Source organism: Accipiter gentilis, chromosome 1, assembly GCF_929443795.1.
Source record: "Accipiter gentilis chromosome 1, bAccGen1.1, whole genome shotgun sequence".
Taxonomy (NCBI): Eukaryota; Metazoa; Chordata; class Aves; order Accipitriformes; family Accipitridae; genus Astur; species Astur gentilis.
The window spans coordinates 33,135,645-33,150,164 of NC_064880.1; the positions used below are offsets into that span (position 1 = coordinate 33,135,645).

The window sequence follows — 14,520 nt, forward strand, 5'->3', positions numbered from 1 at the left end:
TTTCTTTTGTTGCAGGCTTTTTAAAAACATCATTTCAGCTTGCATGATTTCTTTGATTACAGCTGTGTGTAATTCCTAGGCAAAGTAATGGAGGTGTTAGAAAATTCTAGGTGAAGTTTAAATTAGGCCATTGAACTGCTTAGGAAGTTTCAAAGGAGAACCTGGCAACTGTTCTACCTGTTTGATGAGAGCAGAGGTGGCAGCGTGGAACAGATGATGATTCTCTACACCACTTTACAGCCTTGGTCACAATCCATTGCGCTGCATGTCTGTTTTCCTGCTCCTCTTTGCTGGCCATTGTTTGTAGGAGACAAAGAAGAGAAGGGGGATTTAGGAATTTATAGGCAAATGGCATATTATTACTCAACTGGGCAACTGCAAGTTTGAATTTGGCACCAATGACTGTGGATGCAGGAACAGCAGGAATGAAAGGGGCAATCTGGAGCATGGTGTAGAAGAGATGTCAGTACAGTATGTGTATTCTTCCTTTACAGTGGATATATTGCTTGCGGGAGAAAAAAACCTGTGAAATTTAAGATGCTGTGAAGCAATATAAACAAACAAAAAAAAAAAAGAATAAATAAATTAACTTTAAAACATTTCAGAAAGTTGTACTGGGTGGATGCCTACAAAGATTGTCTCTATGTCTCTGAACTTGATGGAAGATTCCGGAAAAAACTGGTGGATCGGTGTGTGGATGCCAACAACACTTTCTGCTTTCAGTACCCCAGAGCAATTGTTGTTCATCCAAAATATGGGTATGACATTTCAAGAGTGCTTTTCCTTTCTTTTGCAAATAGTCTTGCACTGTCTCTGAAAATAAGAAATAATTTTTGGCTGCCTGTACTTAGTTTTGCATGGCATTAGATCTTAGTTGCAGCTTAGGAAAAACAGTAGCTTGCCTTTTGTAGGTATATGTGCAGGGCTGTCAGATATCATTGACAGTGGAATTTGGTTGGATGTGGACAAGGAAGTTTTGACTTCAAGGCTAAAAAGGTTGATAGAAGTGTGTGTGGTTTGCTAGACAGTGGGGCTGCCAGCTGTATTCTTTGAGGACAATTGTGATCACCCAATTGTCTGCTGTAGTAGTTAAAGTAACAAATACGTTAACCTTTTTCTTATCTTCCTCAATCTCTGCTTTAGTTCTGTTGCAGGAAATACTATATTTGGGGTGTGGCTTCTAACATTTACTTCAGCATATTTTTACTGCAGTCCTAACTATAAATATTTATTTGAACAGACAGATTTACTGGACAGACTGGGCAGATCGAGCCTATATTGGACGAGCAGGCATGGATGGCAAGGAGAAGACAGTGATTATCTCTACAAAGTTAGAGTGGCCCAATGGACTCACCATAGATTACACCAATGACAAGCTCTACTGGGCAGACGCGCATCTAAATTACATTGAGTACGTACACAGAAAAGAAACAACAGAATAACTGCTCATGTCAGATTGTGGTGGTAGCATTTATAGATGCTGTAAGCATCTTACATATTTCTACCTACTGACTCCATAGGAAACCAGAGTCAGAAAGTCTGGAGTAGTAGATGTTATGAATCACTAGATGATGCAGTAGCCTAGTTCCTATATTTGCATCCTAGGTCCCACTGGAAGTGGTCCAAAAATTATAGTGAAAAGATTCACAGTTAGTACTTGAATATGCAGCTTTTCTATATCTAGATGTACAGCCTGAACCAAAACAAAACTGAGTATAAAATCACTGTTTTTTCCAATTCTCTTGTTTCTGCCTATAGATAAGAGTTGAATTGTAACTGAACTATTTGTGTGCTAATAAAAAAGTATACAAACCTTTAGAAGATCTTTCAAGGTTTGTCCCTAGGTATGACATGGAATTTCCTGTTAGCATATGGGGGTGTGTGTTAATCAATAAAAATCTATTAATTGCTTCTAGTGTTAGAAAATTTTCACTTAAATATGAGTAAAAATTAGTAACTAGTATTCTGGTTCTTGTCAAGGCATTGAAATTCTTTAAAAACAATCCTTTGTATTTACATTAGTATTTATATTTTTATTCATATTTACACATGTATTTAAATTTATATTTGCTTCTATTCTTTACATTAATTCTTCTGGCAGCTTTTTCTGTGCTGAGGTGTTAAAAATTTCTTTTTTTTTAAAATGTATGTTAATTACATGTATGTTTCTCTGTGTCTTGCTTTTTCTCTCTTGTATTTCATAATTTTCCCCTATAGCAATGTGATAGTAAAAATACAAAATCTTATTAAAGGTATCTCATCAGAGGAAGCTCTAAATCAGAAAGACGTTCAAAATTTAGGAATATAGGAAGCCTGTTATTGTCTTAAGTGTTCCATTATTAGCAGTTTGAATGATCCAGGCAAGCTTGTCTCCCAAGTGACAAAAATAACTTGCTGTAAGGCAGTAAATGTGCAAAATTTCATTGGACTAGCTGATATGCTTCTGTGGGAAGACTTTACATTTCAGTGGATGTTCCTCTATTCCATTTAGTTGCCTGAAATAAACCTGTTTTACTTTCCTGAATATCTTAAAATGAATTCATTGAGGACAGTGCTCTATCATTAGGGACTAAAGAATCTTCAATGCCACACTGCATGATCCTGGTCACCAATAATGAAGTACCATAAGCATGCATAATAAAGATGTGAAGATGTTTTAGCATTTATCTGAATGTTTTGCACATATTTTTCTTTGTGTAGGTACTCTGACCTGGATGGACATCATCGTCACACAGTATATGATGGGACTTTACCTCATCCGTTTGCAATAACTATTTTTGAAGACACGATATATTGGACTGACTGGAACACAAGAACAGTTGAAAAGGGAAATAAATATGATGGATCGGACAGGACTGTTCTTGTGAACACCACACACAGGCCATTTGACATCCACATTTACCATCCATACAGACAGCCATTTGGTGAGAAAACTGAATTAGATTTGCATTTAGAGGGTCACCTGTTAGCCAAAGACTAATTGTAAAGGGTTGTATGTTCACTCAGCTTTTGCCTTTCCTGAGGGGAATAAAATGCACAGAGTAAATGTAGGTCTCTACTTGACATCATGAATTGCCTTTTCATTGAATAGCAATGACTGGAAATGCATCATTTTAAATTAGTTTCTAAAACGTCATGGCTTAATGGCATGCATTTCCTGTATATGAACTCATACGTGTTTCTCCCACTATGTGCCTACTTATCTAGGTTTTGTTTTTCAACTTAACTACATTTAAGTTTTCAATACAGTATTAGAGTATTAGAGGAGTCTGTTGTAGATTGAGACTGTTGTGTCCTGGGATTTGCAAAGTATGGTAATATTTATTCTTCTGTTTTACCAGTTAATAATCCTTGTGGCACAAACAATGGTGGTTGTTCCCATCTTTGTCTAATAAAAGCTGGTGGTCAGGGTTATTCCTGTGAATGTCCTGATAACTTCATGATAGTACAGTTCGGCAATACAGCCCACTGCCTTCCACTGTGCTCTAGCACCCAATTTCTCTGTGCAGACACTGAGAGGTAAGTCCACTGCTCACCATCTTTTTTTCAGTGTCTTTTTAAGGATACATTTCACAGTTTAGTCTCTTCAAAAGAGCATGAAATTAGGGATTCCTTCTGCTCTCACTATGAGTTTGTGGTGTGCTTGCAAAGACAAAGCCAGGACCAGACAGGCTTCCATTTTGGAAAAATACTTCTAGACTCCTTGTTTAAATAGTATTTTTTTACCTTTCTTCCTGTTTTATGACACTGCTAATGTAGCAAAGTTCAGGTTGTCAGAAATAATGTACCTCCAGAAACCATTTCCAGCTGAATTCACATCCCTGGAACCTTCTCTTATTTTTTGCACATCTTTTACAATGTATCTGTTTCTGCCAAATATATGCTGTCTCCCAGGAAAGCCGTTTAGCTGATGGGGACACATTTCCAACCCTTTTTCTGAGAGAACAGCAGTGATGGGAGATGAATGGTGATATAAGAACTACTGTGCTGATATTGTATCACTCTGGTGTACTTATTAGGTGGCCCTCTGAAGCAATGTTACAATGATAATCCCTAGTGAAATTCTTGCGCAAAAGTTCAGATGGCTTGTTAAAAGGTTATCTCTTTAAAAATCCAATTGAAGATTGATCTAAAGAGAGATGGTTACCACAAATACACATAAAAATTAAATCCTTATTAATTTGCTGTGAGCTTCCTTCTAGAGGCCCACCAATATAAACTGTTTCTGGTGACAGTATTCTGGCATATTTTGTTAGCATTTGACATGAAACAGAAGACATGAAACGCAAGGTGTCTTGGAAATTGCAAGAAATAACTCTGAGACAAGACTGTCTTTTGTGCTGTAAAAGGATGGTTGTATATCTGTAGAGACATATCCTCAAGAAAGAAAACACTGTTTTCTCTTTGTAGGTGTATTCCTATCTGGTGGAAATGTGATGGACAGAGGGACTGTCGAGATGGCTCTGATGAGCCCCCTACCTGTCCACACCGATACTGTCCTGTTGGTCAGTTCCAGTGTAATGATGGGAACTGCACAAGCCCACATTTCTTGTGCAATACCCAGCCAGAGTGCCATGACAGATCAGATGAAGATTCTGTACTTTGTGGTATGTTACAATTAATAAATTTAAGTGTTTTGCCAGTACAAGATGTGTAAACTGTATATAAATTTCAGAATCATCTCTTTTTTACAGATGAAAAGCTGAGGTAGACAGATGCAGTCTTTTCTAGTCTTGTACCCACTAGAGCAATTCACCTCAGTGCAAAAGCAGGGTAAAGGAGACCAAAAATGTACTATATCAAACCAAACATTTTCTATACCTTTGAGACAGATTTGTACTGGTATAAATTACAGTATGAGGTATAAAATACTAGAAGGAGGACCCATTTTGTTTTGTTCCAAGTAAAGCCATGGTGAGTATGAGGAATCTGAGGCTTCCTAATGCCCAGGTCAGTGTAACAGGTATGCTAATTTTCCCTGTATTCTAGAGCTTTGTGTGATGGGACAAAATTATTTCACCCTCTGCATTGCACAAAATACAGTGCATGTGGGCAGATTTGTTTAGGAGAGCTGTTTGTGATGGCAGTATTTTAGAAGTGTAGCCTAATTATGCTTGTGGAATAGTGTTATTTCCTTAAAACCCTGTCTTATTCCACATACTTATGACTAATTTAAAAAAGCATGTCCTTCATTCTCTTTTTGTAAATAATGTAGTTCTGGCAGTTGCAAGCTTAGTAATACAAAGGGGAGGTTGTGGTGGGGAAAGCAGTGTGGTTGTGTAATTGATAGTTTCATTGCCTTTCATTAACAAAGTGTTTCTAACAATGACAATTAAATTAAATGTCAATTTTACCTGAGTTTCAAATAGGTAAGCTCTTAAGTGTGGCACAGGGGAATATTAAACAAGTAGAAATGTGGCAGCTACATAATGTGTCATTGGTTTTAACGTACTGGGTACAATAAAAGTCAGTTTAGGTCCATATAATTTCTTCTGCTAATCATCTCATGCATGGGAATAGAATCCTTTAGTCTAGAAAATGTATGGAAATTATAATATACTGTTTTGTCTTGAACAGTTTGGCAGTATATGTAAACAAGTAGTAGGGTGGTGTCCAGTGAGACATACAAAGTCTGGAAGCAGAGATCAGTGTTGACTCCAGTGCTGATTTTCATAGACCTTCAGAACTTCCCTCAGTTTGCCAGCATTGCTGACATCAGCTTCCAGTGCTTTGGCCTCTGGGATTAGAGGCTGTATGTTTATAGGTTGTGGAGCTGATATTAGCATGGTCTTCTGCTAAGTTTTCTGACATGTTCATTCATAGTCAGAGGAACAGGCTCTTCAGGCAATGTACATTTAAGTTGGTAGTATGGCCAGAGCCACAATGTCACTTAGCTTCTCTGAGAAGTGACTGGGAGCCCCTGCCTCATTCATGTTTGAATGCTGGGTTTATTCCCCTCTGCTTTAGGAGAAGATCGTATCTGTCTCACTCCTAGACAAATGTAGAGCCTTAGTGAGCTTGTCTGAAGATGCCTGTGGGAAATGCCATGTTACATTAGAAATCTGTACCTTAACTGGGCAAGTAAATGTGATGTTGAAAATTTTTACTGGCTTTCTTTTTCACTTGTGGTGTAGACATGATAACTGCTCAATTGACATAACAGCAGCAGATCATTCCTGTAAGTTTCAGTATCCTAACAGCCAATTTGTATTCTTTCAGCTAATCACCAGTGTGAAACTCATCAGTGGCAGTGTGCCAATAAACGATGTATCCCAGAAGCCTGGCAATGTGATAGAGAGGATGACTGTGGTGACAACTCGGATGAAGATAGTATTCACTGTGCCAGTAGAACCTGTCCCCCAGGCCAATTTAAATGTGACAATGGCCGCTGCATCCCACAGTCCTGGAAGTGTGATGTGGATGATGATTGTGGTGATAACTCTGATGAGCCATTCCACGAATGCAGTAAGCACACAGCTGTAGTAAGCTGCCTACATTGTAGTGCACCAAAAGCAGAGCAAACTGCATTACTTAATTTTCCTGAGGTTGAAAATTTATTGGAAAGGATTATTTCATGCAAGCTAATTGAAGTCATGTGTTAGAGTGTTAAAAGAGTGTTAGAAAACATAGAGACTATGTGATAATTTACTACTTATTTATTCTTGAAGGGGAGAAAGTTTATTTATGCTGGCCAGATTATCAAGAACTGGCAGCGTCTCACTCTGACTTGCTTGATGCTAGCAGCATCCTTTGCTTGGCCCCTAACAACACTTTGTAAAAAGGATATATGCTCATCCATTGCCTCTGTGGAAGCAGTGAATGCCAGTTTACCAATTTTTACTTTGTTTCACTTTGACGTATGACATGTGTCATACTTTTTACAAAAACAAAGTAAAGTTTCATTTCTTGAAGCTAAAATTTCTCATGATGATAGGCACATGATTTGGAAACAAAAGCTTACAAGGAGAACAAACACAGAGCACAGTCTAGCCTATGTTTAACAGCAGGATTTTCCGATGTGCTCCAGCATGTCTCTTTGAGTCACTGGCGATCTGGAAGAACTTGTGACCAAGTTTTGCCATCTGAGGACAAGCTGCCTCCTCTGGCTTCCAGGTTTGGAGCTTCTATTACCACTGTCACCAGCTCTAAATATTTCAGGGAAAAACACACTGCATGTCAGTTGAACCTGTCATGGCTTTGTAGCATATGCAGAATACAGGCAGCATAGATTGGAAAAGATAGTAAAAAACAGATACATTTAACACTTCCTCTTTTACAACACTGCAGTTAGCAGATAGCTCTTTTTAGTAGAAATAAGTGACTATGAATTATAACAGATTTTGAAAGGCAGACTAGCAACGACAGTTTAATGGCTAAGTGACACTAACTTTGACAACTGCCTCTTTCAGTGGGCCCTGCCTATCGGTGTGACAATCACACACAATTCAGCTGTAGAACCAACTACCGTTGCATACCATTGTGGGCAGTGTGCAATGGGAACGATGACTGCAGAGACAACAGTGACGAACAAGGCTGTGGTATGTTCAGGGAAGGTCATTTCAACATAACTTTGTACCTAAAATATTTCTCCAATTTACAAACACCTAGATTTTCTGAAAATCTTTAGTAATAATGTACATGAGTATATTTTGTTTGATATCAATTAATTAGCCTGGTAGTTATTTGTCTTCAGGAAAAATTCTATGTGCAGCAATTAATTGTGCAGTTCACGTGTTTATGAGCTCTGAAGATCAGGATTTTATTATTTTGCCCAATGTGTCATCAGATGAAACAGGAAATACTTTTATTTGAGCTGAACTATTTTAGACAATTACAACTGTCAGTGTTTTCTACATTTACTTAATTAACCTTCTGTGCTGGTGAAACTGTCAGTATGGGAAATATGATGATGCTTTCCCAGACCCTTGATTTGTGTTGAAACCTCTCATACACTTATACACAAAGCTTAGAGGACATCAGATCACTATATCAGAACCAGGAAATACTTGAAAGTGTAACACACCATGAGGTCAAGATGCCTTCCTTTGACAGTACTAAATTTATCTCTGTGTTTCCATCTCAGTTCTATATACTTATTTCAGCTGTTTCTTAATCACTTCTGTACTACTAGGCCCAGTTTGTGGCACAAACACAGAATCATAGAATCATTTAGATTGGAAAAGACCTTTAAGATCATCAAGTCCAACCATCAACCGTGCCCACTAAACCATGTCCTGAAGTGCCTTGTCTACACGCTTTTCAATACTTCCAGGGATAATGATTCAACAACTTCCCTGGGCAGCCTGTTCCAATACCTGCCAACCCTTTCAGTAAAGAAATTTTTCCTAATATCCAGCCTAAACCTTCCCTGCCACAACTTGAGTCCATTTCCTCTCATCCTATCACCAGCCACCTGACAGAAGAGACCAGCACCCACCTCACTACAACCTCCTTTCAGGTAGTTGCAGAGAGCGATAAGGTCTCCCCTCAGCCTCCTTTTCCCCAGGCTAAACAACCCCAGTTCCCTCAGCCGCTCCTTGTAAGACTTGTGCTCCAGGCCCCTCACCAACTTGGATGCCCTTCTCTGGACACGCTCCAGCACCTCAATGTCTTTCCTGTAGTGAGGGGCCCAAAACTGAACACAGGACTCGAGGTGCGGCCTCACCAGTGCTGAGTACAGGGGAACAATCCCTTCCCTGCTCCTGCTGGCCATGCTATTTCTGATGCAGGCCAGGATGCCGCTGGCCTTCTTGGCCACCTGGGCACACTGCTGGCTCATATTCAGCCGGCTGTCAACCAGACCCCCAGGTCGTCTTCTACTCTATCTACTTTTTCATCTCTACCTACTTCCATTATCTTCTGTGCATTCCAACTTATCCAAAGACTATGCTAATGTATGCTGTTTTGTTGGAAAACTCTCTACACTGCAGAGGAGATGACTTGCAGTCCTTTTGGAGATTTCCGTTGTGACAACCATCGATGTATCCCACTGCGCTGGAAGTGTGATGGAGATAATGACTGTGGAGACAACTCTGATGAGCACAACTGCAGTGAGTTTTTTGGCTGTCATGATATAGTTCAGCTTTTGACTTAACTATCCTTCTATTTCGTATGAGAATGGGGCAGACAGCTCTCAACTGCAACTGCAACTGTTCTGTTGTTTTACTCTATAGCCTGTCTTTTCTTTGCTGAAATACCACAGTGATGTCACAAGGAAGCATTTTAGATACATAAAACCATTGATAAATCCAGTCATCACAATAACACAAATTCCTGTTTTCCACTAAGAAGTGACATTTGAATTCTGCCTTGTGTGCAAATGTAGTACTATACAGTTCCTTAAACAATGAGAGTGGATCTTTTTTTCTTTTTTCTTTTTTTTTTTTCCCCTGATTTGGAATAAAAATTCCTGTATAATTCTGTGATGAAACAAAATCCACAATGAATTTCCTTTTTTCTATGTCAAGAGGGACATAGAATGTTTAACATAATTAAAGAGTATTGGGGAGAATGCTGTTTTAACATCATTTAGTTTTAAGGATTATACCTCATTATCTGCCCATATTACTTTTGTCTGGTTTAATGAGACAGGTGTGGATGTTTAAATCTACATCTTGGGAACTTCTCATGTTTGCACATTCATTTTAAATGAAGGTCCTCGTGAATGCACAGAAAGTGAATACCGTTGTGACAATTTGCGCTGCATTCCTTCCCGGTGGATCTGTGATCACGATGATGACTGTGAAGACAATTCAGATGAACGTGACTGTGGTAAGTATTGTCAGGATGCTACCTCTTACGTGTTCACACTTTTGTTTCTAATGTGATAAATTATTCTGCAAAATGATTTTTTTATGGGAAGCATCTTTAATGGAGTAATGTTGACCAGACCACTTCAGTCATTCCACCAAAAGTAGAGGATACCACAGTTGTAATAGTCTGGGATTTTTCAGTCTTTTTTAGGATGTTGTTCTCAAAAAGTAAACCCTTTATCTGGATTTGAACAGGAAGACTTTTCACCAGTTACTTCTGAATCTTTTCAGAGCTGAGGACCTGCCACCCAGGTTATTTCCAGTGTGATAGTGGACACTGTGTTGCAGAGCGCTTCAGATGTGATGGAAATGCAGACTGCCTCGATTTCTCTGATGAAGCAACTTGTCGTGAGTTTCAAGCTTTGCAATTGGTGCTCATTGAGCTAACTTCCAGAAAGATTTTCACTTTTCTCTCTCTTTAAGTGAGATGAATCCTTAGAGGTATAGAACTCTGCAACATGCAGTGATGTCAGGAAGAATTCAGGATAAGTATGATGTTTTGAATTAGCTTTTTAATGTAATAATTGATTGCCATCTCTTACGCTGATTGTAAACACATTCCTAATGTTAGGAAATTAATGTGTTTACAAGGTCCAGCAGAAGATACACATGTGATTGAATTAAAATTTTTTACTATCCCACAGACACTGCAAGATCCACTGTTTCAGTTGTACTGTATTCTGCTAAGGTTCTGTAATGGGATTGTTTTTTATAATGCTCAAAGGTGTGTATAGTTTCCTAAAGTATCAGTGAAACCAAGGAAATAAAATACTTTTCTGTTTCTGTCTTCTGTATATTGATCTACTGTGAAAAAATAGCTGTATACTGTAGCTTGTATGGAGCTACACCTCCAGCTGTTTACCCAGAAAGTATTGTTCCCAGTTGAAATGAAAAAAACACCTCTCTGCTCTATCTGTGCTGACTGACATTGGCTTTTTAGGTAATATTGAGGTGTTGGTTCTGACTTATACGTTCAAATGATTTTAGGCTTTAGTACTCGGGAGAATTGCTTTCTCTTCATGCTGGTATCAGGGCAGTTCTGTCCATCTTCCCGTGTACTTAATTTTAACACCTGTGCTTTGTGTAAGAAGGGGCGTATGGACAGTAGGACCTTTATTTTTTCTGATGGTAACCACATCCTGGAACATACATCACAACAGTTAGTCTTTCAGAACATGAGTTACACAACATTGGGCTGTTCTTGAAGGGAGGAAAAAGTGTATGAGAAGCCATTGAAAGGGCAAGGGTATGGTTTATTCATGTAGTTTGGAAGAGTCATATTTTTGTTTTCTCTTTGCTCTAGTTACTTTTTTTCCACAGCTTTTACAGAATCTGGGTATTTTTTTTACTATACCAACATGAGTCATTTTGGAATTGGATATCTTAGGTACTTCTTCAGTCATTCGCATTTGGTCCCAGTGATGTTATTTACCTTTATTACTGAACTAGATTTGTCAGTAACAAATTCAAGTAACATTTGTTAAATTAATGACAGTTTATTTTCAAAAGCTTCTGGGAGTAACTTATGTTGCTTCACTATTCATTCAAATTTGAATTAATTACGTTATAGCTACCAAGAAGTCCTCAGTCCTTGCAGTCTTTTGTTGCTGTAGATCTTTGCAGTGCCTCATATTGTATCTCCTACTATGGAGAGAAGGGTATTGAAAAAATAATATCGGGTTGGGCTGAATATTTTTCAGGAAAACCTAAAATTTTCATTGTAAATGAAAATGTCATAATAATTTTCTTTTCTTCAGCAACAAGGTATCCTAATGGTACATACTGTCCGCCCATGCTGTTTGAATGTAAAAATCATGTCTGTATCCAGCCATACTGGAAATGTGATGGTGATAATGACTGTGGAGATGACTCCGATGAAGAACTTCACCTTTGCTGTAAGAGAGAAAGATTATATTAAAATGAACAATATGCATAATAGAGAGAACAATTAGAAAATAAATTTTAAATATTTTCTTTTCACTGGAGATTCTCATAGTCTTAATTCAAGATGAGTGTTGAGAATTTTGCTTCATATGCAAGTTCACTTCCTCCTCCTCCTCCAGTATGTTTCTCACTGCTTTGCAGATATTTGTATATGTGGTTATAAAAAAAAGGGAGAAATATGTCAAAGAGATAAGGACACTATTTCACATTTTTAAGTTGGTTATCCTAAAATAAGAGCATCAGTTTGCAATTAAAGATTAATTTAGGTAACATATATTCTCAAAGGTACTGAGCTTTGAAAGCTATCAGTGTAGTCAGGACATCTTTGTAAATATGGTTGAGGGAGTCCTGACTTTAACTCTAAAAATGAGGTGCTGGAGGTGCTACTTAAACAGTTTTTGTCAATTATGCACTATATAGCCACTTAAATAGCATGTAGGCTTTTCAATCAGTTTACTTCATAAACAGATATAGAAACCTCAGTGTTATATGTAGCCATAGGATGTGCCTTTGGCCAAAGATGATGTACTGTCTTCTGATAAAAAATAAGTAATGTTCTAATATACAATCACCAAAATGTAGAGAAAATATTCTTTGGGGTCTGAATGCCTTCTCACCTTTTAAAATATAGGAAACATATAATTGTTACCAGGTAAAAGTGATTGTGATAATTTGTGACTTAATGGCATGAAGTATCAAAGTGTGACTGAATTATCTCTGTGGTTTCAGTGGATATTGCTTGTGAATCTCCATTCCGTTTCCGATGTGAAAACAATCGCTGTATATATAGTCATGAGCTGTGCAACCAGGAGGATGACTGTGGAGATGGAAGTGATGAAAAAGAGGAACACTGTATGTTTACACAAACTTGAGCAGCAAATTCAGTAACTGTGATGTGCTTAATGTTTAATAATACCAAAGGACTACAGAAATGTCAAAATTAAACATAAATTATGAAAACTAGAGCTCAGTATGAAATAATTTGAAATATAATTATTGGTACTAAGTATTCGCAGCTCTCTGTACAAGTAGCAAAAATCAGCAAACGTTTGTCTGAAAAGTACAAAGCATGATTTGCAAAATCATATTTTATTTTATTACGAGTAGCTGTTAAATTGTGTCATCTTATTATGAACTCCACTTAAGGAAGAAGAAGGAGTTTGGCTGTATCATAAAATAAGGATGGGATGGATAGCTGGGACTTTTAAAATAGAGAAAACAGTACTTCTGAATTTGTGGTACTATTATGCACATAGTAACAGTGTTGATATTTAGGCCCAAATCCTGCAGAAGCTCTTAATATTCAGTAGGCTTCTGCACTTGGATATCTTATGTAGTTCTCACTGACTGTGTTGATTTTTATATTATCAAGTTTAATCATATTTTTGGTTGCTTAATGATATTATTTGCTGGCTTTATTGTACAATATTCTTAATAGTTTTCACTATAATCTCTTGAAGTCTGTAGATGTATGAAGTATATCGTTAAAGAATATTAATAGATTTGTGCTATTAAAAAGAAAGTTCAATCATCTACTAACAAGAAGAATTTACCTCCTATCTTTATAAAATGGAGGGGCTTCTTTCAGTTCATGGGGATGTGACTAGAAGGCAGGAGGCCTCAGTTATAGTTTTAGCCTTATTGCAGAATTCCAAAGTCACTCTAGTTGTTATTTTACCAGATTGCATCAGCTTCCTTGTTCGCAATGTGGAATAGTGCTGTCTGTTGGTACTACATACCTGAAACTGTGACAGAGGAGTGTTTCTCTTCTTGACTGTAGGTAGAGAACCAACCCCAAGACCTTGTACAACTGAAGAATTCAAGTGCAGTAATGGAAATTGCATTCCTCTACATTATGTCTGTGACAATTATGATGACTGTGGAGACCATTTTGATGAAATGGGTTGCAGTAAGTAATAATATCAATAGAATATAAAATTACAATGCTATTGAAATAAAAATTTCTGAAATTGATAATAATACATGTTTCTTCTTGAATAGCATACTAAGAAATATTGATTTTTAATTAGTCTGTACTAGGGTTATCCAATTAGCCATGACAATATCTTCTGTTTTCCTTCTTTTGGGGTATTTAAAAGATGTGTAGATGTGGCACTTACAGACATGGTTTAATGGGACTTGGCAGTGTTAGATTTATGGTAGGACTCAATGATCTTAAAGGTTTCTTCCAACCTAAATGATTCTATGATTCTATGAAATTCAGCCCTCTGAACAGTCCTGTTTAGGTTTAGAGTATTTTTGCATCACAAAAAAAGGGTTTGATTTTGATCTTGTTTTGAAATGGGTTGCATTATGGAGGTAAGAACATCCAGATATTTAAATCATAATTGCAGTAGGCCAACCTACGGAATTATTCATGGGCAGAGTTTGAACTGGTATAGGTTGCTCTAGCCCTGTTAAAAACAAAAAGTATATTCAGAAGTTTCTATTTTCCTGTTTACAGGCATGACCACAGAATTCTATAAGAACAGCCAGACCTTGGGCTGAGGGCCTTCTCAGATCCTCTGCACAACTTTTATTAACTGTGCATTATAAATTTACTAGCATCCATTTAGATGCAAAAGCTTTGACTTGAACTTCAAGGCAAAAGAAAGTATTCTCATGGAATTTGGAAAAAAAAACCCCAAACAATTCCTAACTTTTTATATCAATATATAGACAGCTGCAGAGTGATAATATGAGCATATACTTGCAATTTCAATTTGTCAGGCTTTGATGGCTTCAAGTGAAAGTGTGCCAAATG

General features: G+C 37.5%; 1 protein-coding gene across 5 annotated transcripts in view; it reads left to right on the plus strand.

Annotated features, from left to right (window-relative positions):
* Nucleotides 1-14,520, plus strand: part of LRP2 (LDL receptor related protein 2) — a 134,374-nt gene that overhangs the window by 94,496 nt on the left and 25,358 nt on the right. For all 5 annotated transcript variants that reach the window (XM_049806542.1, XM_049806551.1, XM_049806569.1 and 2 more), the window contains 13 exons: nucleotides 606-758; nucleotides 1,241-1,411; nucleotides 2,701-2,924; nucleotides 3,342-3,519; nucleotides 4,411-4,607; nucleotides 6,220-6,465; nucleotides 7,410-7,538; nucleotides 8,931-9,050; nucleotides 9,655-9,771; nucleotides 10,044-10,160; nucleotides 11,570-11,707; nucleotides 12,486-12,608; nucleotides 13,537-13,665. In XM_049806542.1, the coding sequence (XP_049662499.1) occupies nucleotides 606-758; nucleotides 1,241-1,411; nucleotides 2,701-2,924; nucleotides 3,342-3,519; nucleotides 4,411-4,607; nucleotides 6,220-6,465; nucleotides 7,410-7,538; nucleotides 8,931-9,050; nucleotides 9,655-9,771; nucleotides 10,044-10,160; nucleotides 11,570-11,707; nucleotides 12,486-12,608; nucleotides 13,537-13,665 (2,042 nt within the window). The remainder of the gene's footprint in view (nucleotides 1-605; nucleotides 759-1,240; nucleotides 1,412-2,700; nucleotides 2,925-3,341; nucleotides 3,520-4,410; nucleotides 4,608-6,219; nucleotides 6,466-7,409; nucleotides 7,539-8,930; nucleotides 9,051-9,654; nucleotides 9,772-10,043; nucleotides 10,161-11,569; nucleotides 11,708-12,485; nucleotides 12,609-13,536; nucleotides 13,666-14,520) is intronic.